The 26,033-nt window shown below is 42.9% G+C and overlaps 1 protein-coding gene across 1 annotated transcript in view; it reads right to left on the reverse strand.

The window, feature by feature from the left end:
• NOL10 (nucleolar protein 10) overlaps window positions 1-26,033 on the reverse strand; it is a 101,000-nt gene that overhangs the window by 16,372 nt on the left and 58,595 nt on the right. The window contains exons 14-17 of the mRNA XM_029073524.2: window positions 7,281-7,407; window positions 3,624-3,703; window positions 2,947-3,045; window positions 1,396-1,485 (exon numbers count right to left, since the gene is read on the reverse strand). Of these exons, the coding sequence (XP_028929357.1) occupies window positions 1,396-1,485; window positions 2,947-3,045; window positions 3,624-3,703; window positions 7,281-7,407 (396 nt within the window). The remainder of the gene's footprint in view (window positions 1-1,395; window positions 1,486-2,946; window positions 3,046-3,623; window positions 3,704-7,280; window positions 7,408-26,033) is intronic.

Raw genomic sequence — 26,033 nt, forward strand, 5'->3', positions numbered from 1 at the left:
GCTATTAAGGTGGCTGAGGTTTTGAAGATCTTAATTCAAAGTCAACACTAATTATCTGCTAATGGTTTTAATGCTTCATCTCAAGTATGGAGTGCTGTGAGGAGGCCCATTGTTCAAATATGTGAAATGAGGCTCTTGACAGATGAAGCCTCTGGTTTGTGGTGTTCCTTTAAATCTTCCGTTCAGCTTAGGTGGGGGGTTCACGGACTGGGGAAACTGAGGTGACAGGAGGAGAGGAGTGAGAGGAAGAAAACGAGACTCTTTCTACCTTCCTGGCTTCTACTTTGCTTAAAACTTCTGGGCTGTGTTCTGGAACGAGACAGGAAATGAGAACGGAGAAGGAAGTGGCAGGAGTCTCTTCCTCTGAAAATTTCTGACACCCAAATCACAGACACCAAAAGTCATTATCCCACTTTCCATCTTCTTCCACTTCTTCCATCTCCCCCTCCACAAAAGCCTATAGGTGGTTGGAGGCACCCCTACCAATGCCAACTTGGACAATCAGAGGGTTGCCCAAACATCAAACATGTTTAATTATGCATGTCTGTAACTGTTCTATCTAGTCAGAGGCTCTGTGGTCGAGGCACGATCCCAAGAATGCTTTTTTTAAATGAATGACAGTATGGAAGAAAACTGGAGGGGAGGATGCACCAGGATTTGGGACCTGGAGTCTGAGCAGGCAGAACGGAGAGGGCCACAAATAAACAAAAGAAGAGGTGGAAATTAGCACAGTGGCAGAAATAGATAGGGCAGGTTAAGTAGTCTGGACTATCCATCGTAAAGTCTTCAAGGCTGTTGCTGAAACTGTCTTGGATATTTCAACGCTCTCAAATTACAGGGTTACAAACCAAGTTACGTGACAATCATAAACTTGCTGCCTCCACTTATCAATGGTATCTACCTAGTGCTTACTAAGTGTAGAGAACTGTAGTAACCACTTGGGAGAGTACGATACAATAGAGTTGGTGGACACTATCCCGGCTTACAATCTGATGTGGGGAGACAGACATTAAAATGAATTACAGACAGATGGAACAGAAGAACATAAGGCTAGGTAGATAAGTGTTGTGTGGGCTGCGGAGGGATGCGAATCAAAGTGCTTAGCAGAACACTTATCGATAGAGAAAATTTCAATGCCATAGTTCCATCAGTTCTAAGTCAAGAGGCCTAACTGATGCTCTCAGGATTTTGGCCACTGGGTTCTGATTCTTTCTGTTCCCACAAGGACACCGTTTCAGAAACACGGTGAAACGGTGTCTTCCGTAACACCAGCCTAAGAAGGGACTCTCCACAGGATAAGGCATGAAAAAAGCCTAAAAGCGCTCAACAAATTTTATAGAAAACTACTCCAAATGAAGTCTTAATTATGGAGAACTGCTCCCCAAGGAATCTTACCTTCATCTTCTTTTTCCATGTGGACTGCTGCCGCTCCTCCTCTTCCTCAATCAGCTTGAGAGCAAGCTCTTTATTAACCTTTGGAAGTTTCTAATAAAGAAGAAAAGAATGAGCAGATGTTAGGCTCACACACATATACTTGAAGAAGTCAAACTGTTTTCAAAAGGACCGAGACCAAAGAGAATTAAATAGCCTTTATATGGGCAGACAATGATTATAATATGAACCATCTGAGAAATGGGAAACCTGGTCCAAGTGAGGTTTCATTAGGATAGGCATGGCCCTACTGCAGTGCGGCTCGCACTACCCTGGACCAGCTCCCAAGAGTTGGATATTGGCTGCCCCTCTATGGCTCAGAGTGTGTGACCAGAGAACCTCTGATGCTGGGGAATGCAGGAAAGCAAACACCAGAGGTTGCCTTTCTCTTCTTTCTCTCCACCCTCCTCGACATATACACACACACACACACACACACTCTCTCTCTCTCTCTCACTCCCCCCGCCCCATACATCCCATAGAGGCTAGTTTCAGTTGGCTGATTTACGTGACAAGGAAATGCCCAGTTGCAGCTTAAAAAAGAAGGATTAAAGGATCAAAAGAGGTGCAACTATTTAAACTGCAAATTAGGTAGATTGACAGTGAAAAAATACCACTGGGATTACTGCTTGGGAAAAAACTTGGACAGTGCAGGAGCACTGGCAGAGCTGAGGGGCAGCAGTCACCCCGGGGGGCCCGTTTCCTTGGATTCCCTAGAATCTGAAATGTCTCCAGATTTGGGGACACTTCCAGGACTGGAGGCTACATTTCAGAAAGCAAACGAGCAAGATATTGGTTTCTCCATCAACTGGCTGGGTCTCCTACACCTTCTTGCTCAAGAGAAAAGTCCACAGCAGGGGTAAAGAGCCAGAAACACTTGCTCCCATCCTTTGGAAATAACAGTCCCAAGACCAGAGTCAGCTTCTGCTCGGAAGACAAGTCTACCTACTTTCTGCTCTGGGGTTGATCCTTTCTCAATATCTAAAGGTTCTTTCCAACTCCGATTCTTCCACTGGAATTGACAACTCTCAATTGGACTCTGTGATTCTTCCAATTGGAACGGACAGTCTATTAATTCTTACAGCAAGAACAGCTGTGGATTTTAGGGAAAGCCATTTTTTATTCTTCATTGGCTTTTAAGTTGCACAAAACAAGCTCACCAGGTCTTAAAAAAGGGAAAAATCCCTTATCCTCTTCTCTCTTGCATATTTACTATGATTTGAAGGGAGGGAGAAAGGCGGACATCTTGAGGAAGTTTCAGGTGATTGATATATTCTATGTCCTTTTAGCCGGGTGGAGTGCTACCTGTTTTAGGTTCTTGCAGCATTTGATAGCTAATGAAATGCACCCTCTCTTAAGCATTTGATATAAAATATGTATTCCCTTACCTAGATTAAGGATAAAATCCAATTTCGGTTGGCAGGGAAGATTTCAAAATGGAGATGACAGCAGATTTCCCACATCATGCAATTTGAGAAATAAACCCTTACCAAATTCAACGGTTACCATATTTACCTTTATTTTGACTCTTTGAGCGCGTGCTTCTTCTATTTTCTGTCTAATCTTATCCTTTTTGTATTCTTCATATGCAAATGGGTTTACCATCAATTTCACCTTATGAACACAAGCATGAGAAATAAGAAAAAAATATGTATCAGTAGCCTAATTCATAAACATCTTGGCCATTGTTTAAAAGAAAATGAAATAATATTTTCAAGTTACATTTGTAGTATTTCCACATTAAACAATACACATCTGGGAAGCAGGGTGGCCTTTTGGGAAGACCCTAGGCTTGGGAGTCGGTACATCCCTCTATGGGTCTTGGCTTTGTCATCTGTGAAATGGGGATTAAATATCTAAGTTTCCCTCCGACTCAGACTGTGAGTCCCAGGTGGGAGAAGAACTGTGGCACCTGATTGCTGTAAGCTCGTTGTGGGCAGGGAATGTGTCTGCTTATTGTTGTACTGTGCTCTCCCAGGCACTTAATGTAGAGCTCTGCACACAGTAAGTGCTCAATAAATATGACTGAATGAATGAGTTGGTATCTACCCTACTGCTTAATACAGTGCTTGGAACATAGAGAATGCCTATCAAATAGTCTAATTAATACTGTTATTATTATTATTGTTATACAGACATCTAGGGAAAAGGTTACAGTTAGGTTAAGAACCGAATTTGAGTTTTGTGTTTACCTTGTGGTACAGTCTTATATCCATGAAAAAGCCATGCATATATGCTCTGAGGAGAGGTGATCCAATGAGATGAGTAAGTCCTGGGGAGGGAAAAAAAAAGAAACATACAGTCATATTAAAAAAACATACACAAACACATGCAATTTAAGAGATCTTCTGAACAATGAAGATTTTTTCTAAACAAGACTGTAGTCTGTTTGCTTTAGCCAACTACTTAGATTTGATTTCCATAATACTTTACAGAATTTCATGAAAATTTATCACCCAGGGAGTACAAACTGAATAGTGGCAACCAGGAACAGCTTCTCTTCATATAAAATAAATGCCTGAGAATAGCAGCTAGGCTAACCCCTAATGCTAGAAGCTCTCTCACCCATAATCTCACTTCACCCGGGAGGAAAAAAGAAATCAGGTTACTGCTGCCTCAGTGAGGGGCTGTCAGGTGCCCTTATTCTCTTTCACCACTCTAGGCTGTATACTCACTTTGGGCACCGTATACCCACGGCTGTTGCATTGTACTGTTCCTAGTGCTTAGTAGAGTGCTCTGCACACAGTAAGCACACACAGTAAGCACACACTGATAGACTGATTTAACCAGAACTGGGCCAACAAATGTCTCAGGTTTGAAAAGCAAACAAAACACCTGTATTAAGTTTCCACGAATGCTGAGCAAGCCTGTATTATTCCTGAACATCACCTTATACTTTAAATACTCAATGTGATAATGAAAGCAAAGAAGCAAACAATGGAAGGATGAGAATGAACTAAAAATGGAAACTGCAGATCCTGGGGGAAGAAGAGAAATAAAGATTTACCAGCAATCCACCTTCAGAATAAATTATCAATGGGTGCATATATTTTTCAGAACTTTGTGGTTCCCGATGTAACATAATGAGTTAGGATTGCTAATATTTTTTAAGCACAGTGTGAATTATTTAATGAGAGAAGCTGTGAGAATGTTTGTCTTACAACAAAACATTACAGATAATACGTTGCTTGTGTGATAAGAGGATAATGAAGTGAGGTGTAAATTCAAAATAATAGCATAATGTAACATAGATCTTCTTCTAAAGTAAATACTGCCCTTGGCTTCTCACTTGTGGAAGAGAACACACACACCCACAACATACCAGAAATCAGACCACCCACATCAGGAAAAAAGAATTCCAAAACGTTAAAATTAAATTCCAAGGACATTTCAAAAACTAGTTTCTGAGCTAGCAAATATCTTCGTAAAGCACGGTAGTATTTAGACAATTTACAGATGGATGAACCTATTGAAGGGACCTAAGATTCATTCCACTTAATAGATGATTGACACAGTTTATATTCCATAGAAAGTTTTCTAAATTTGTACACACTTGGATAATGGATGGATTGGCAGGTGTTCTGTGTTCATTTTGCACCCAGAAGATCTATTCATATAGTAAAATAACCTACATGGAGAATATAAAAAAAACTATCACTGGTATAAATGTTAAATATTCTCCATAATTTTACATGCTTCCCTTAAACATGTATTTTTAATCCTCTTTGTTTCCCAATGTGAAGGCAGAAACTGAGTATAAATGTAAAAGGCATTGTCTCATGTGGCAAAAACTCTCTCACACTATTATCACACCTCTATTTTTTCTTGTGCACCATCGATTTTCAATATTAGGAAAATTTCTGAATCCAGACTGTAAAATATAGTTGTGATATTTGTTAAACTCTTACTATGTGCCAAGTACTGTACTAACATCTGGAGTGCAGAAAAAGATAATGAGATGGGACACAATCCTTGTCCCACATGGGGCTCACAGTCTAAGCAGGAAGGAGACAGGTCTTGTATCCTACTTTTACAGAAGAGAAAATTAAGGCCAAAATGAATTAATGTGACTTGCCTAGGGTCACAGAGCTGTCAACTGGAGGAGGCGGGATTAGAACCCAGGTCATTTGACTTCCTGGCCCACGCTCTTACCATTACGCCTGTGACAAATTCTCTGTAAAGACAGGAAGTTGGAGGGTAGAGAGAGGAGGAAAATTTGGTCCATATTGCTATTAAATATGGAAATTTGAAATGCCTTCTAAAATTATCTTACCTGATAGGAGTTTGGCCTAGGCCTATTTCAAACTATTGCTTGTTACCTACTGTACTTTTCTCATTGTCAAAAAGCAGACAAGACGCAAAGTACCTGACACAGTGTGGTCACAGAGAAACCCAATAAGTAAGAGGTTTGGAAGTTTTCAAGTTAAATAGTTGGATATCCAAGAGTTACAAAGAAGAAATCTCTTTCAGAGCATTTATCTGAAGACGTGTAGATACGCAGTGGTTAAAACAGCCTGGCTATTAATGTTTTTATTTTGTTACGACTAACACTTATGAACAGCGCCTATATCTTTTGAGGATCGCTACGGATCTGAAAGACAGTCATTAAGCTTAGCAGCCCAACAGCCGAAGAGAGAGTGGGACTGCTAAAACAAGTTTATAATTAGAGCAACCCACTGTTCAGAGGGATGAAGTGACTTTCCTCAGAGTCACCTCAAAAGGCAGTCTCTCCTCTCCTTCTCCAGCCTTCTTCACTTGAAGATCGGTTTCTCAACAGGAAATGAAAGCAGAACCCAATCAGCTGCTACTGGGTGTTTCTGTGGTCAACTAAGCCCTGCCCAGACTTGTAGAGTGTGGATCTTCCTTTTTTCTCCCAGGTTACTGAAGACTTAGTGCCAAGTCTTGACCCCTAGCAGCTGAACTGTATGAGCATAATGGGTCAGTTCCCTTTTCAGTGGTTGCCAGGGTGTGTGAGGATGCTCTTTAATAATACTCTACAGCTAGGAAGAGGAATGGAATTCCTGGGGTGCTTTCAAACCATTGGGATGTTTGGCTGAGGAATATAAATTAGTGCTTAGTTCCACTAATAGAATGGATGCTACACATAAAACACAAATTAGCTTTCTTCTCAGTATTTATGATTAAAGGTATTGAGATTCTATGATTAAATACCACTATTAGAGCAATGAAATGTGTTTGCATCACTGGAAAAGAAGGACAACAATGCTAGACTGTAAGCTCGTTAAGGCAGGGACTGTTTCTAATAATTATGATACTCGTTAAGCGCGTACTATGTGCGGGGCACTGTAACTCTTGTATTGTGCTTTCCCAAGCACTTAATACAGTGCCCTGCACAGCGTAAACACTCAGTAAATACAACTTATTAATCGACTGGAGGGAGAGAATACCAGGGGAGGGGGAGGCAGACCATCCAATGCATGATCCTGTTGGCTCACTGTGGCCACGGAATGTGTCAATCAATCAATCCTATTTACTGAGTGCTTACTGTGTGCAAAGCATCATACTAAGTGCTTGAGTACAATATAACAGAGTTAAAAGACATGTTCCCTGCCCCAGACGGGCTTACATTCTAGACTGCCTACCCACTCTGTTGCATTGTACTTTTCCCAGCACTTCGTATAGTGCTCTATACACAGTAAGCACTCAATAAATACCACTGATGGTAATGAACTCTGACGGGGGAGCTGCTAATGACCGCCCATTCTGTTTTGCTCATATACCCATCGATGGGTGTGTGGTCGCCGATGGTGACAAACTCAGAAAGAGGAAAAAGGAAGTCTGGAAAAAGAAGTGCGGTGTGACTATTAATAAGCAGAGCAGTTTCTTACCTAAATTTTCTAGGTCTTTCTTGGTGACGAATTTGTAATCATCATAAACTGTGCTTTCAGGATTCTCCTCTAGTTCTTCGGTCAGGTTGTCTAAGAAGGAGCACCATCTTGGGGCAGGGCCCAGAACCTAGGGACAAACATGACAAGAAAACCATGAATTATTCTTACACAGCCCAACTCTTAAAAATGCAGTTAACTATTTACAGTTCCTCACCAGGGAGAGTCATGAATCCCTTCGTTTTCATCAAGGAAGCTATGGAAAATAACATCGGCCATTCATAAGACTAAAAGGAGATGGGGTGGCACAAATACCTTTTTATTTGAAAAAGAAAATAATAATAATAATGGTAATTGTTAAGCGCTTACTATGTGCCAGGCACATATGTGAATTCAAGCAAATCAGTTTGGACACAGTCCGTCTCCCACATGGGGCTCCCACACTCAATCCCCATTTTACCGATGAGGTAACTGAGGCATAGAGAAGTAAAGTGACTTGCCCAAGGTCTCACCGAGGACAAGTGGAAGAGCCGGGATTAGAACCCTTGACCTTCTGACTCCCAGGCCCGTGCTGTATCCACTACACCATACTGCTTCTCTATCTATGAAAAATCCATTTAGCCTGTTGCCCCTGCGACAGAAATATATATGTATATAATAAGTGCAAGTTTTCTGCAGAACTGTTAGAATTTGTGTCTTTTAATTTGGATGTATATTGCCCAAAGTCTTCAAAGAGAGTTGAGGCTGGCTGATTTAATTAAGAGGTTCATGAAGTTTTCAGTTGATGTCACGAGGCAAAAAAAAGCAAACTACTTTTTTAAATATGACGAGATTTTAAAATTCACTCATGCAATAAGTAATTATACTACACCTCAATCTACCCTTTCATTTTATTTAAAATGCAACCTTTCTTCCTCTCCTTACACACTTGCAAAACTTACCTAAAGACACTTGGAAACACCCTCAGAATTTCATATGAATTCTATCTTATGTGGAGAATCTCATTTAAAAACTGTTCTTGACAACATGGGTTCATAACTTATGTGGGCAGTATTCTCTGCTTCCAGACCACTAATAAAATAATAGTTAAGTTTAAACTCCCTCTACTTCTGCCAAACACCACAAATATTTTCAGTATCGCTTTTCCAGGGTTGATAGGAATCTTTTTCCAACTTGGCTCTAACAGTCACACCCACCCGGGAAGGACAATTATTCCAGCAGGTGTGCTCGTTCAGTGGAAAAAGACCACTACGAAAATCAGCCCTCATTGGACTCCATTAAAGAGGACCTCTTTAATGGCTGGTTTTTCCTTTTCTATGAGGTACTCATCATTTTAAATGAGGGGAAAGAAACAAGACATCACAATGGAAATCGTTAATTTTTTTACATGAACTACTCTTCTGAGGGAGTTTAGCAATGATAATAAAGGAAATTCACCCCACCAAAACTTCATTTTAATGTGATGGGCCAGATCACACCATTAATTTGCTGGCTACAAGTGACTATTCCTCTCCCCCCACCCCCCACACACAGTTTTGAGAATTTTCAAAAATTAAATGCTTATTTAATTATGAGCAAGAAGAATCCTACTGTCCAGGCCTAATGTTTCTATTCCAAACTAATTAAAGAACCAAAAATAATTCAGTAATCAATACTGCATTTGCTCACAAAACTGCTCCAACTTTTGCATAATTTGTGCAACCCCAAAATTGTGGGGGCTATTTCCTAGGTAACTAAGTCTAGCAATAAGGGGAGCAGGAGAAAAAAAAGGGGAGGGGAGATTGAAAAGGAAGGCAAGAGGACACTTAAGACTGCTTTTCTTATTTCTAAGTGCATTCTCCCCAAGGGCTGCATACAACACACACTCAATGAATTAACTCATTTCCCCCTTCAAAGCCTTACTGAAGGCTCACCTCCTCCAAGAGGCCTTCCCAGACTAAGCCCCCCTTTTCCTCAGCTTCCCCTTCCCTCTCCATAGCCACAACTCTCTCCTTTTGCTCTGTCCCCTCTCCCCATCCCACAGCAACTGTGTATATATGTATATATCTATAATTCTACTTATCTATATTAATGCCTGTTTATTTGCTTTGATGGGTACAGATCTATAATTCTATTTATTTATATTGATGCTACTGATGTCTGTTTACTTGTTCTGCTGTCTGTCTCCCCCTTCTAGACTAAGCCCGTTGTGGGCAGGGGTTGTCTCTCTTTATGCTGATCTGTACTTTCCAAACGCTTAGTACAGTGCTCTGTACACAGTAAGCGCTCGATAAGTACAAATGAATGAACTTCCCCCATCCCCTCCTTAGCCCCCACCCGCAACCTGGCCATTACCGTTTACAAGTACTTGGCACAAAAAATTATAATCCTTTATTTTCTCCTCAAAAATTGGGGTGGGGCTATTACAAGGTGGTGGAGGCAATTATGTGAGTAATTACAGTGAATGTATTTGATTGAAACCATTGAAATCTATTAAAAAAACCACGGCAACTGAATATCAAAAAGTTTAGAAATCTGCCAAATCATTCTTAGGACATTTCTCAAATGTAAGCTGTAACAGTGAGGCACAGTTTAGTGAAAGACATAGATTAACGATCGATCCATGGCAAAAATAAACAGCTATTCCTCGTCTGCTGAAAATGTGAAACCTCAATTTAACACAGGTGTGTGAAACTCACCAAAATATTTGTTAAAACAAGTGTCTATTATTTTATCCAAAGATAACTATACCCACATATTGCACTCTCATTAGATTTTCAATGAAGGACACACTTGCTAAGCATAACATACTTTGCCTTTCTTTAAAGGGGCTCCGGCTGGCAGGGGATTTCAACAAAATCACCCTGACTCTCCATATAGCTCTTCCCTAGTCTCTCTGCTACTTTTGAAAGTGCATTTGAATTGGTTTCACTGGGACAGGCGCTGTGAATGAGACAACCAAAATTTCCCCTCCACTCAGAAAAATGTAGAAACAAGACTTGTTTTTAATAAAAACATTTTTCTTTCCTGACTTCTTTGAGGTTAGGATGCTAATCAAACAACAGATACTTCATACAATCTTTCAGAGACAAATTTACTTTGATAAGACTAAATGATTACTATACACACTACAAGAAGTTTCACATAGCTTCATTGTAGGTTACCTACAGTGCATTTTGACTGAACTATCCTCAGGGGATAGACTTTGGGGATTACAATATCCACCTCCACATCAAACAGAAACTCCTTATCAACGGCTTCAAAGCACTCAATCCCCTCCTACCTTATCTCCTTGATTTCCTACAACCCATCCTGCACACTTCGCTGCCAACCTACTCACTGAATTTTTGATCTCATCTGTCTCACATTGAGCCCATGCGGTCTTGGCCATTCCTTTGCCCATGTCCTCCCACTGGCCTGGAACTCCCACCTCCTTACTAAAGGACAGACAATCACTTTCCCTAATTAAAATCACACCTCCTTTGAGAGGGTTTCCCCAACTAAATCCACATTTCCCCTACTGGCCCTACCTTCTGCAAAATGCATACAAAGCCAACAATGGAGAGACCAGTTGGCAGATTTAAGTAAATGAATGAGAATGTTGAGCTACAAACTTCATTTGAGAAGCAGTGTGGCTCAGTGGAAAGAGCCCGGGCTTGGGAGTCAGAGGGCATGGGTTCTAACCCCGCCTCCGCCACGTGCCAGCGGTGTGACTTTGGGAAAGTCACTTTACTTCTCTGTGTCTGTTACCTCATCTTTAAAATGGGGATGAAGACTGAGCCCCACGTGTGACAGCCTGCTCCCCTTGTATCCCCCCCAGCGATGAGAACAGTACTTTGCACATAGTAAGCGCTTAACAAATACCACCATTATTATTGTTATTATTCATTTTTTGATGAAAGTGCCCAGGGTACTGGAATGCCACCTGCCTATGCTGAAAACAGCAAGCAGTAATATTTTGTAACAGTCCACTTCAGCAGCGTGGCTCAGTGGAAAGAGCACGGGCTTTGGAGTCAGAGGTCATGGGTTCAAATCCCGGCTCGGCCACTTGCCAGCTGTGTGACTTTGGGCAAGTCACTTAACTTCTCGGTGCCTCAGTTACCTCATCTGTAAAATGAGGATTAAGACTGTGAGCCCCACGTGGGACAACCTGATTCCCCTGTGTCAACCCCAGTGCTTAGACAGTGCTCGGCACATAGTAAGCGCTTAACAAATACCAACATTATTATTATTATTGTTATATGTCAGATATTTTCCCCCAGAGAATGATCAAAGTGAAACCAAATCTATAGGAATTATTTCAAGATGATATCATATAAAGCCAATCTGAGGTGTTCCAATGAAAAGACAAATTATTTTGACAACCCATGAGGCAAGGGATGAGCTGGATCCCTTTTCTGACCGTAAGACAAGGTCCTGCTCCCCTGCCCCGGGGGTCAGAATGGAGACCCAGATGTCTCTTCCTTTCCTTCCAGCTTCACTTCCCAGTGGGAAGTTATTTTTAGCTCACCTCCGGCCAGAGGCTGAAAGAATGGGATGATTCACAGTAAACATCTGACGAGCGTTAAAAATTTCAGACATCAGATATTCAGAGAAGCAACATGGCCGAGTGGATAGAGCCTGGAGTCAAAAGGATCTGGGTTCTAATGCCATTTCACCACTTGCCTGCTGTATGACCTTGGGCAAGTCACTTCACTTCTCTGTGAGGGACATGGGCTGTGTCCAACCTTGTCGCACATAGTAGGTGCTTAACAAATGCCACTTAAAAAAAAAAAAGACTTACAAGTGGGGTGCACAGGGCGTTAGGGCAATATTTTTGGCACAAATTTCTTTTGATACAAAACGTTCTGAGATTGATTTTTAACTCCTGGGGTATAGTGACATAAAATGGAAGAATCAGATGCGGCATCGAAAATGCAGTTCTGCTATAAAGAGAGTACATTTATTTGCTGTACTGCAATATTCTGCGTGGCTCTTCAAACTTTTGGGAAAGGAGCAAAAATGAGCTACATGCTAAACATGGGAAAAATCATGTACTCTTATTTATATATATATATATGTATATATATAAATAATGTAATATATATAATGTGACATTTGTAATATAATGGTATCTACACACTTGATGTGTGGATAAAGATAGGATAGATATCTATTACAGCACAGGCTTGGTAGTCAAAGTTCATGGGTTCTAATCTCGGCTCCGCCACTGATCAGCGGTGTTACTTTGGGCAAGTCACTTGACTTCTCTGTGCCTCAGTTACCTCACCTGCCAAATGAGAGATTAAGACTGTGAGCCCCATGTGGGTCACCCTGATTACCATGTATCTACCCCAGCACTTAGAGCAGTGCTCGGCACACAGTAAGCGCTTAACAAATGCCATTGTTATTATTTATCCACACATCAAGGATTGCCATTTCCCTAATGCATCACCAACAAACGCAGGACGCTGTGCCCTGGGAAGAGGGAAGAGCACGCTGGCTGTAGCAGCCCGGACAGTGGTGCTGGTGATAGAACCAGCGTGGCACAGTGGATAGAGCTCGGGCCTGGGAGTCAGAAGGTCCTGGGTTCTATTCCCGGCTCCTCCGCTTGTCTGCTGTGTGACCTTGGGCAAGTCATTTCACTTCTTTGGGCCTCAGCTCCCTCATCTGTCAAACGGGCATTAAGACTGTTGAGTCCCATGTGGGACACCGACTGTCCGACCCGATTTGCTCGTCTCTACCCCAGCGCTTAGTAAAGTGCTGGCTCCTGGTAAGCGCTTAACAAATATCTTAGTTATTATTAGTGGCTGTAGCTTTTGTTTTTTCCACTCCATTCCTAGTTGGGATCCTACCAGAGGACTTTAGGGGCCGTTAAGAAGTGGACAAGCGGGTAAAGGAGAAAAACTATACCCGCTGCCTCGCTGGAGTTCCCGCTTTCTCCAGGATTCTACTAGCAGCACCGTGGCGGAAGCAGGTAAAAGCAGAACTTAATAATAATAATGTTGGTATTTGTTAAGCGCTTACTATGTGCCGAGCACTGTTCTAAGCGCTGGGGTAGACACAGGGGAATCAGGATGTCCCACGTGGGGCTCACAGTCTTAATCCCCATTTTACAGATGAGGTAACTGAGGCACAGAGAAGTTAAGTGACTTGCCCACAGTCACACAGCTGACAGGTGGCAGAGCTGGGATTCGAACTCATGACCTCTGACTCCCAAGCCCGTGCTCTTTCCACTGTGCCACGCCGCTTCTCCAGCCAGTGTCTGCAATGTCACTCCACCTCTCTGCCTGCGTTTTTGGTATATGAGCCTCTATCCTGCTGGGTCTATCTCCCTCTTAACCTCAGAGATGGCACGGGTAACTTCACTTTGACAGTGTTGACTAAATTTTCAGAAACACTCAAGAGTATAATCGTCAACCTCCGTATGCTAGTAGCATCAGAAACAAACAGAAATTGGTGAGTTTATTATTGGTACCAAGACATCCTTGCACCGGGGCTAGTAACTCCACCACATAGCAATGTATCACCTAACCATTAGGCGAGTCGCTCATCGCCTTTTTAATGAGCCCATTTATCATGTTTTCATGTTTTCATGACATTTTAAACTAACTGTACCAGACCTGCACCTGAAAAGCAAAATCGGCCACTAGCAAATCTCCAAGATGCTTAGACATGAGTTTTGAAGCGCATTTTAAAGCCACCATAGAGAGTTACGTGAGAGTGTGCCCTTGATTCCTTCTCTCCAGTACCCCTATCGCAGGTTAAAAGGTACCAACCACAGCTGCATATATTTTCAACTTTTGACAGGCGATGCTTAATAGTAAACTATTGTGTAGGCCCAAGACAAGAGAAACAACTGGGCAAGCCTGAGGGAGTGGTCGTGTATTTAAGCATGTAATTGCATTTTCAACATAATTAGTTGTCTAATTGTACATCCAAGTTTACATGCACTTGCATGAGTAATTATGATTCATTTAAAGGCGGTCTGCTTGTAACGCTTTGTTCTCTATTTCCTAAAAATCAGATTAGTGAAGGACCGATTTGATTTCAAAATAATTTTAAAAGGTTTCTGTCATATATGCTTACATGAAAAGTATATACTTACATACACATAAAATCTGTAAAATTGTGTATATATTTATAATTCTATTTATTTATATTGATGCTATTGATGCCTGTCTACTTGTTTTGTTGTCCGTCTCCCCGCCTTGTAGACTGTGAGCCCATTGTTGGGTAGGGATTGTCTCTATTTGTTGTCGAATTGTATTTTCCAAGCACTTAGTACAGTGCTCTGCATACAGTAAGCGCTAAATACGATTGAATGAATGCATGAATGAATTTTAAAAGAGGTGGATTCCAAAGGTTATGCAAAAAAGAAACAGGATTAAATCAGTCAAAATTACTTGCTATACCTATGTGTATAGAGGCTAACTAGTACAGCAAGTCAACTTTCCAAAAGCCCCCAAAAAAGAAAGTATCGTCAGCAAGAAAATTCAAGCCCAGGGAAATGGTTTGATGCCCTACCTAGGTCTCTAGACCTTTCTCCTTTGTTTTTGGCTAAAACAGTATTTTGAGAAAAGGTTATAAAAGTAAATTTAAGTGGATCCAGTTTTATCCAGGAAAATGAGGAATAGGCTCCATATTCCCTTTAGCCTCAACAAACATTTCAGTACTACTCACCAAGGGTTTACTAAACTGTAATCTCCTAGTAGGCAAGAAGCCTGTCTACCAACTCTGTTGTATTCTCCCAAGAACTTAGTACAGTGTTCCCCATACGCTAAGTGCTTAATAAATACCACTGACTAAATAAATACTGTAGCTGCATGTGATAATGTAGGATATGAAGTAAACATTAGAAACTTGTAGTCTACTGGATAGAGCATGGGCCTGGGAGACAGAAGGACCTGGGTTCTAATCCCAGCTCTGCCATTTGTCTGGTGTGTGACCTTAGGCAAGTCACTTCACTTCTCTAGGGCTGAGTTACCTCATCTGTAAAATTGGGATTAAGACTGTGAGCCCCATGTGGGACAGGGGCTATGTCCAACCCGAGTTGCTTGTATCCAGCCCAGTGCTTAGTATAGTGCCTGGCACAAAGTAAGCCCTTAGCAAATACCATATTATTATCATCAGAGGAGAATTCTTAAGGTATTCTTATGTTACTGCCTGACACTGTTACAGAAACAAGTCCAACAATTTTTCATCCTGTTCCAAGGTTTATTTTATGCGGTGGAGGTAGGGGGGAGGACACTGCATACTGCAGTACTTTTGCAGTTTTCCAAAAGCAGTCTTATGCAGCTGTCTTCAGCGGTGCAGAAACCACTGAGAAAACTCTTCGCAACTGCCCTACTAAGGGTAACGGCTGCCCCTAAGTTTGAAGACTAGTCCCAGGATTAAAAAGGAAATGGATTCCTTTTGGCAAAAAACATCTAAAAGGGAATGTGGAAAGGCAAATTCATCTCTGCTCCCATGAATAAGTGCCTTGAATTAACAAAAAAAAGGCCAAAAGACAAACCAAAACAAAACAAAAAAAAAGCAAATGCAAATTTGTGTGCAAAACAAGAAAACTGAATGAAAATCATCCAATGTGGACGTTTCAAAACAACATCAATAAAATGAGATCTTATTATTGACCGGTATTTATTGATCACTTACTATGTGCAGACCACCGTACTAAGTGCTTAGGCGTGTACAATACAACAGTATGAGTAAAGTTCCCTTCCCATCACAAGCTTACAGTCTAGAGGGGGAAAGAGACACTGATATACATAAGTATTGATGCAGAATAATTTAGGGGACAGAAGAGGAAAAAATGTGAATAGTGCAATGGGATGTGGTAGCTATGTCTACGAAGACAAACTTGTTGGTATCTGCCCATGCTTTACAAACTAACGAGATCAGACTCGTCACCCAGCTAATGATGGATTTACTGATAGTACTTTTTATTGCAATTCAGCACAGAGTGCTGAAAAGTGAGGTGAATAGGAAGAGCGTTCACATTTTTTCCCCACAGGAGCTATTTGCTCATGGGAATGTACTGATTGGCCCAACAGCCTGCCCAATTGACAGTTTTGCCCAGTACAGTGGGTACATGGGATTCTAGGCCTTCCTATCCCCACCTTCTCCCCACAGCCCTCCATGCCCCCCAGTACCCACGTCTTGCTTGTGTGGATTCTGTGATTGTCCTGAGACCACCTAGAGAAGCAGTTGGATGAAAGAATCGGGCTTCTTTACAATGGAAAGGGATGAAATGCTGGCTGGTGAATGTGTTGATGTCAGAGTTCCCTGCTCTGAACCCCTTCAACTGCAGCCTGAAGAATAAACCTGTGAAATTTGCACTGGAGAGGGCACACTCCCCCACCCCTTCCTCTCTGGCATAAAATATCTGTTTCTTGGTGCGATGGGGGTAGGGGGAGGACACTGCATACTGCAGGTACTTGTGAAGGAACTGCTTTCATGGTTTCTCCCATCGCTTGTCAGAAGGACTGTTCACGGATTTATCCACATGTACAGCTACCTTCCGGCTCCAAAAACAGAGTCCTGACAGGGAAAGTTTTCCAATGCGTGCTGCTCTGGCTGAGGAGGTCACTGTGTGACTGGCTGATCTTTCTCAATAAATACGACTGACTGAATGAATGAATGACAAGGATGCAAACATCTCTTCTTGATCCCTGTTTAGGAGAAATGCAAGGCATCCCCCTAGACTCTAAGCTCACTGTGGGCAGGAAAAGTGTCTAACAACTTTGTTAAACTGTACTCTCCCAAGCATTTAGTACAGTACTCTGCACACCATATGTGCTCAATACCACTGATTGAATGACAGGAGGTTGGACGACTGGTTTGTGGCACTAAAAACACCGGTCCTCTTTGCAAGCTGTTGTTCATTCGAAATAGATGTACCTTCTGAAAAAGATTTTTTTAAAAAATGCTTGCCGCTAGCATAGCTGTTAATGCGTAAAGTACTGAAAAGGGACGTTTGACCCCAATATGAATTTCCCCCAAGAAAATCTAAAATTGTTCTTTTCTCCATGAGCCCCTTAAAGGGTTGTGGTAAAAGGCTAACTGAAGGAGAAAGACAATGGAGAGTCAACAGTAAGCCAAATCACCTTTCTGCTCAAGAGCAACACTTGGGATCATCTTTCATTGAGAGCAGCGATTTCCAAAAAGGTTATCAGGCACATCCACACAGAGTTGGAGGAAATAAGCTAGTTCACACAAACAATGGAAATAAATTAGGACGGGAGGTTTCTTTTCATCTAATTTGACACATAGGGCTTCATTCCCCTAGTCAGATTTTGACAGACACCCCATGTAAATTTTTAACTGCACAGCAAGCAGTATGTGCCACAAGCTAAAACCAGAGACTTGGGGACCTGATTTGATTGGGCTTGGTACTTTTTAAAAACCGATAATGATACAGTGGGGGAGGGAGGTCTCTCGTCTACCCTTGGAACAAAAAGGAACGAATGAAGAAATAAGAATTTGTTTGACTGATACAACTTTGGAAATCTCCTTTATATTTACGGTACACTCAGCAATTTTTCACTGGTTTCTACCTCTGACTTGCTTCATGGTGGATGAAACTGAAAACTGCTATTGTTGAAAAAGGCAAATTCATATGTTGCATTTTTGGAATCTACTGTCTGATGTTGCCACACTGCACACTCCAAGCTCTCTGCACACAGTAAGCGCTCAATAAATACGAATGAATGAATGAATGATGTAATACTGTGTTATATTAGGCATGAAGCCATTGGAAATGTTGGGGTGAGGTTTGAGGTCTTAGATTTTTATAGTTTACCAAGAAAATATAGGTGCCAATTTAAGAATCAAACAAACTTAAAACAGAAAACACACGCATATCCAAATACCGGGTATCTGACCTCTTTAGTCTCCAAAAAAAATTATCACCTATTGAGCGCTTACTTTGTAGAGAGCACTGTACTAACTGCTTAGGAGATTTCAATAGACCTGATAGACCTGTTCCAGGGGCTTACAGTTTAATTGGGGAGAGGCATTAAAATAAATTACAGGTAAGGGAAGCAATTCAGTCATAAGGCTATGTATGGAAGTGCTGTGGGGGTGAGGGGAGGGGGGTGAGTACCTAAGTGCTTAACGGGAGACTAAGTCAAGTAATCAAACAATGGTACCCACTGAGCACTTACTCTATGCAAAGCACTGTACTAAGTGCTTGGCAGAAAAAAATTGGTAGAAACAGATCCCTGATCAAGAGAAATTTACAATCTAGTGAAAGAGACCACCACTGATATCGATTCAGACAAGGGAAGTAGCAGGATAAAAAGGTATATGCGTCAGTGCTGTGGGGCTGAAGATGGGGCGAATATAAAGTTCTTAAAGTGTGCGAAACCACACAGAGCGGAGTGAGTAGGAAATAAAGGCTTAAGCGGGGAAGGTCTCTTGGAAAAGATATTATTTTAAAATAGCTTTGAAGGTGGGAAAAGTGGTGGTCTGTCGAAAATGAAGGTAGAGGAAGTTCCAGGCCAGAGGAAGGACATGAGTAGGCAGTCAGTGATAATAACGATAATAATTAAAGTATTTGTTAAATGCTTACTATGTGCAAGCACTGTTCTAAGCGCTGGGGTAGATACAAGGTAATCAGGTTGCCCCATGCGGGGCTCACAGTCTTAATCCCCATTTTACAGATGAGGTAACTGAGGCATAGAGAAGTGAAGTGACTTGCCCAAGGTCACACGGCAGACAAATGGCAGAGCCGGATTAGAACCCACGTCCTCTGACTCCCAAACCCGGGCTCTTGCCACTAGGCCATGCTGCTGCTGAGATAGATGGGATCGAGGTACGACGAGCAGTTGCATCAGAGATGTGAAGTGTGCTGGCTGGGTGGTTGGTAGTAGTTGATCACAGAAGTAAAGTTAGGAGGGGGAGAGCTGACTGAGTGCCTTAAAGCCAATGGTAAGGAGTTTCTCTTTGATGCCCAATTGGATGGGCAACCATTGGAGGTCATTTAAGTGGGAAGACATGGACGGATTATTTTTGTAGAAAAATAAACCCGACAGCAGAGTCAAGTGTTGACTGGAGTGGGGAGAAACAGGAGTCGGGGAGGTCGGGAAGAAGGCTTATGCGGAAGACACTGCTTGGATAACTGTAGTAGGAACTTGGATGGAGGAGAGAGGGCAAATTTTAGAGATGCTGCAGGTACAACTGACAGGATTCGATGACTGAGGGTTTGAAGCTGTGGGTCGAATAAGAAAGATGCGTCAAAGAAAATGTCAAGATTACAGACTTGTGAGATAGAGAGGATGGTGGTGCTATCAATAGGGATGGGAAAGCTAGGGAGAGAACAGGGTTTGGAGGAGAACCTTATGAGGAATTCTGTTTTGGACATGTTTAAGTTGCAGGTGTCGACATCTGAGTAGGGATATCCTGAAGCAGGAGGACATGCAAGACTGCAGAGCTGGAGAGAGGTCAGGGCTGGAGAGGTAGATATGGGAGTCATCAGCCTAGAGATGACATTTGAAGTCGGTCTGGGTAAAGATGGAAAACAGAAGGGAACCAGACTGAGCCTTGAAGGACCCCTGAAGTTAGAGAGTGGGAGGTAGAGGAGGAACCTGAAAAAGAGACTGAGAAGGAGTGGCCACAGAGAAAGGAAGAGAACCAGGCATGGCAGTAGGGAGGAGAAAATAAGGAAGGGGAGAGTTGGGGAATGAGAGTTGGGTTTGGGGAGGTTTCCTAGAAGAGATGTCATTTCATTAGGACTTCGAAGATGAGGAGAGTGGTCTGTCACCTATGTAGTGCTTGGCACAGAATAAGTGTCTAACAAATGCCACAACTATTACATATGGGTAGGGAGTTCCAGACAGGAGGGAGGGCACAAGCCCCAGGGACCAGCAGCAAATTCTCCAGTGATTGCCTATCAACCTCTGTATCAAACAAAAACTCCTCACTATTGGCACTTAACAAATACCATCATCATCAATCAAAGCTCTCCATCACCTTGCCTCTTCTTACCTCACCTCCCTCTTCTCCTTCTACATCCCAGCCCACACACTTTGCTCCTCTGGTGCTAACTTTCTCACTTTGCCTCGATCTTGCCTGTCCCGCCATCGACCCCTGGACCACATGCCACCTATGGCCTGGATGCCCTCCCTCCTCAAATCCGCCAAACAATCACTCTTCCCTGCTCAAAGCCCTACTGAAGGCTCACCTCCTCCAAGAGGCCTTCCCAGACTAAGCCCCCCCGCATTTTCCTCAGCTCCCCCTCTCTTCTACATTACCTTGACTCGCTCCTTTTTGCGCTCCCCCCCGACCCCGGCCCCACAGCACTTATTTATATATCTATAATTCTACTTATATTGATGCCTGTTTACTTGTTTTGATGCCTGTCTCCCCGTTTCTAGGCTGCAAGCCCAGTGTGGGAAGGGATCATCTTCCTTTATTGCTGAGCTGTACTTTCCAAATGCTTACTACAGTGCTCTGCACACAGTAAGCGCTCAATAAATACAACGGAATGAATGAATGAGGCAAGAGTGAAAGACAGGGTCTAGGTTGGTGGTAGAGGAGCGAAGACTGCAGGCTGGGTTGTAGCAGGACAGGAGCGAGGATAAGCTGGGGGAAAGAGCTCTTTGAGGGCCTTGAATCCATTGGTGAGGAGTATCTGCTTGATGCAGAGATGGGTGGTCAAGCCTTAGGGTCACTAGAGTAACGGGGAGACAAGCAACCGAACGATTTTTTCAGAAAGACGATTCAGGCAATAGTGAAGTATGGACTGGAGAGGGGAGAAAATGGAGGCAAGGAGCTCAGTGAGGAGACTGATGCAGTAGTCGAGATGGGACAAAGCCCGTCGATTAGACGGTAAGCCCGTCAAACAGCAGGGACTGTCTCTCTCTGTTGCCGACTTGTTCATTCCAAGCGCTTAGTACAGTGCTGTGCACATAGGAAGCGCTCAATAAATACTATTGAATGAATGAATGAGTGGCTGAATCCGTGTGGAAGCAGCTTGGAGGGAGAGACTACCCTCAGCTCATCTCTCTCATACAACCCACATATTCAATCTCATCGATTCCTGTCGGTTCTACCTTCGCAACATCGCTAAAATCCCCCCCATTCCTCTCCACCCAAACTGCAACTACGCTGATCCAAGCTGTGGCCTAGCCTGCCTTGACTACTTCATCTGCATCCTCGCTGCTGATCTCCCTGCCTCCTGTCTCTCCCCACTCCAGGCCAGACTTCAATCTGCGGACCAGATCGTTTTTCTAGAAAAAGTTCAGTTCAGACCTCCAAACTTCACGAACACCTCTACTGGTTGCCCAGCTGATCATTGGATTTAAAGCACTCACAGTTCACTCCCTGTGCTTACCCTATCAAGCCGCCGCCCCCTCTCACATGTCCTCTCTCTGACCTGAAACTCCCTCCCTCTCTAAATATGCAAGACCTCCACTCTCCACTTTCAAGACCTTATTAAGGTCACATCTGCTCCAAAGCACCTTCCCCTACTAAACCCTCTTTACCCACTCTCCTTTCTGTGTTGTACCCTTTGAGCATTTAGTAATTCGCCCAACTTCAGCTCCACAGCACTTAGGCACATATCCATAACTTATGTATTCACGTTAATGCCCGCCTCCCCCTCTAGACCGTAAGCTTGTTGTGAGCAGGGAATGTGTCTACCAGCTCTGTTACACTCTCCCAGGTGCTTAGTACAATGTCCTGGACAGGGTAAGAGCTCAATAAATATCACTGATCGATTGATTGCAGCTCCTCACGATTATAACAAAATAGAGGCTACAAAAATCTTGCAATGTTAGATATATATCAAGTTAAGGAACACATACGACCAGTGGTGGAGTGCCAAATCTGGACCAAGCCAGGGATGCACTGACCACCAAACTAAACATTCTATTACTCATCACTAAAGAAGATTTATCGGTCCCGGACACACTACGGCAACACTAAAGATCACAGAGAACCACCCGCGTAGCAGGCAAAGTGGAAATATTCCAGTGACGGTAGAGACATGATAAGGAAACTTCTGAACACGCTTTCCACGATGGAAGTAGAAGTCTGCCAAAGTCTAGAAAACCAGCCAGAATGTGAAGTCACGACTCCTGTTCTGACTTATGACAATGTAACTTCACAGTATATGCCAGCATGGCTTAGTGGAAAGAGCCTGGGCTTGGAAGTCAGAGGTCATGAGTTCTAATCCTGGCTCTGCCACTTAGCTGTGTGACCTTGGGCAAGTCACTTAACTTCTCTGGGCCTCAGTTACCTCATCTGTAAAATGGGGATTATGAATGTGAGCCCCACATGGGACACCATGATTATCTTGTATCTACCCCAGCGCTTAGAACAGTGCGTGGCACATAGTGACTGGTTAACAGATACCACCATTATTATTATTATTATCATCAAACTCTCAACTATGATAGCACTCCTCCACATATGAGGAGGAGGAGACCTATTCATCAGGTATCTGCATATGGGAACCCAGAGGAAATGCCACAAGATTTCAAAGATACCCTCATAATCACCACCTTCAAGAAGACAGGAGACAAAGCTGATTGCGGAAACTACCATACTGCTTTCCAGTGCCAGCCAGATTCTAGCTAAAATTCATCTGGACAGACTACTGAAGAATAAAGTCAATCGTATACTTCCTGAATCACGATATAACTTCAAACCAAAGCACAGTACAATAGATATGATTTTTGCAGCCTGAGAGGTCTAGGGAAACTGCAGAGAACACCACTGCTTTTATACATTGTTTGATCTTATAAAAACATTTAATGCCATGACTATACCGGGGCTCTCACAGTGGCTCAACAAAGTTGGCTATGCTGAGAAATTCACCAGTATCTTTAGGCTACTTCACCACAGTAGTACGGTTGGTGAGATCAGAGTTGAAGATTTCCACTCTGCTTTTTTCCCCTCTAATCAAGTGAAGCAGTTCTGTGTTCTCCCTTAACCCACAGGCCAGAGATCCAGCAACAGGAGTCAATCTATGCTTCTTAGCCACTGGAAAACTTCCAGCTTAGCATGCTAGAAGCACCATGATTCCGGTTTAGCTAACTGCATAAGACTTGTGCATTTCAAGAACATACACAAAGCAAATAATTACGTATCACTTTGTTCACTTAGCACAGTGCTATGTACTGATAATATATCTGTGTGAACCAGCCTACACTGGGGAAAATCAATCGATCTGTGGCATTTATTGAGCACTTACTGTGTGCAGAGCACTGTTCTATGCACTTGGGGGAGCACAATACAACAGAATTAGCAGACACGCTCCCTGTTCTTAACAAGCTTTCAGTCTAGAGGGGGAGTCAGGCATTAATATGAACAATTCCTATTCCATAATTCATAAACATAATAGTTGTACTATTGGTAGTATAGTAACAGTAGCATAATATAATATTAGTTCATATTATATATTTTAAAGATATGTAATCCCTGGGGGGTATGGGGTGGGGAGATTATCACATGTCTAAAAGTCTCAGGTTGAGATGCACAGATGACATAACGGGGAGAGCGAGCCTGAGAAAAGAAGGCTTAATCAGGGAAGGCCTCTTGGAGGAGAAGTGACCTTAATAATGCTTTAAAGGTGGAGAGAGTGGCAATCTGGTGTGTATGAAGGGGAAGGGAGGTCCAGGCTAGAGGAAGGGTGAGCTAGATGAGTTTAGGGCACAGTAAGGTGGGCTAGAGGAGCAGAGTGTGCCGGATGGGCTATAGCAGGAGACTGATGAGGTAGATTAGGGCAAACTGATTGAGTGCTTTAAAGCCGATGATAAGGAGTTTCTGCCTGATGCAGAGTGGACAGGCAGCCCTTGGAGGTTCCTGAGGAGTTTGGAGACACAGACTGAATTTCTTTGTTGATAAATGATCCGTGCAGCAGAGTGAAGTATGGATTGGAGTGGGGACAGACAGGAGGCCGGGAGGTCATCGAGGAGGCAGGTGCAGTAATCAAGGCGGGACAGGTTAAGTGCTTGGATCAGCATGGTAGCAGTTTGGATGGAGAGGAAAGGGTGGATTTTAGCGATGTTGCGAAGGTAGGACTGACAGGATTTGGTGACAGATTGAATATGTGAGTGGAAGAGAGATGAGTCTAGGATAAGGCCAAAGTTACAGGCTTGTGAAACAGGGAGGAGGATGGACACCCAAGTAGACATGTCTTCAAGACAGGAGGAAATGCAAGATTGCAGGGAAGGAGAGATGTCAGGGCAGGAGATGTACACTACAAATCACCAAAGATGTTCACTGGCAGTACAGAACTTAATCCTGTTACTAAATTCTACTACCTAGACAGTACACTCTCCTTCAGTACGACTCACAAAAGTAGAAGAAAACAGAATAAAAAGGCCAGTATGACTTTTGGAAGACTGATAATAATGATGGTATTTGTTAAGTGCTTATTATGTGCAAAGCACTGTTCTAAGCGCTTGGGGGGGAGGGGGGGGAATACAAGGTGATCAGGTTGTCCCACGTGGGGCTCACAGTCTTAATCCCCAATTTACAGATGAGGAAACCGAGGCACAGAGAAGTTAAGTGACTTCCCTAAAATCACACAACTGACATTTGGCAGAGCGAGATTAGAGCCCATGACCTCAGACTCCCAGGCCCGGACTCTTTCCACTGTGCCACGCTGCTTCTCGATGGTGACTGATCGAAGACTGATGGTGACAAAAGGGCATTTTGGTTCATACCAAAATGGAGGTCTATAAAATGGTTGTCGGGTCCAATTTTCTATAGGGCTCATTTGTGGATTTACTACAGAAGACATGTTCAGCACCTTGAACCTTTCCCTCAGCAGTCAAGAGAATGCATAATACTAGAGCCCTTCGGACAGTACAATAAAAAAGACAGACGTGATTGCCTCTCCCATATAGCTCACCTAGGAAACCATATTTAACACCAAATGCAGGAACAACAACAAGGTTCCAGAAATGATTCCGATCGCCAGCAATGTTCACAAAAACACATCTTGGTCCGCGGCCCGCACACTTGGGTCCTCTATTGCTAGTCTTCCCACTCTGCCTCCATCTCGCCTGTCTCACCTCCGACCCCTAACCTATGTCCTGCCTCTGGCCTGGAACGCCTTCCCTCCTCAAATCTGCCAGATAATTACTCTCCCCTGCTTCAAAGCCTTATTGAAGGCACATCTCCCTCAAGAGGCCTTCCCAGACCTAGCCCCACTTTTCCTCATCTCCCACTCCCTTCTGTGTTGCCCTGACTTGCTCTCTTTGCTCTTCCCCCCTCCTAACCCCAAAGCGTTTATGTACACATCTGTAATTCCATTCATTTGTATTGATGCCTGTCTCCCCTCCTTTAGACTGTGAGCTCGTTGTGGGCAGGGAATGTCTCTGCACACAGTAAGCGCTCCATGAATACCTAAATAATCAATTGAATAATAATAAATAAATTGAATGAATGAAGGATGACAGCAGAACACTCAAGTGTGTGTAAATGGAGCACTGCAAGCCAAGAGGCAGATGGCATTAGGCTGTTGGGAGACACTTTGGTAGAAAGACCAGCCAGAAAGTGAGGATGGGGAGGGAGGGACATCTGAGGGAGGAACTGTACTCCCTGAACCAAGACTTTGCAAAGATCAGGATATCAAGAGACAGTTTCAAAAAACCACTTGGGTGTTTCTGAAGCTATTTATGGAGGTCTGAACCCTATTCCCATGTTCAGCTGAAACAGATGTCAATTGACAAACAAGTACTTATTCAATTTTGCGATCCAGAAGAGTTTACCTCATGAGAAAAATTCAAAATCAAGCCTGATTTGGAATCCGGAGCTGTTCTTCACTAACCCATGGAAGACAAT

This window comes from Ornithorhynchus anatinus, chromosome 1 (genome assembly GCF_004115215.2).
Source record: "Ornithorhynchus anatinus isolate Pmale09 chromosome 1, mOrnAna1.pri.v4, whole genome shotgun sequence".
NCBI classification, from domain to species: Eukaryota; Metazoa; Chordata; class Mammalia; order Monotremata; family Ornithorhynchidae; genus Ornithorhynchus; species Ornithorhynchus anatinus.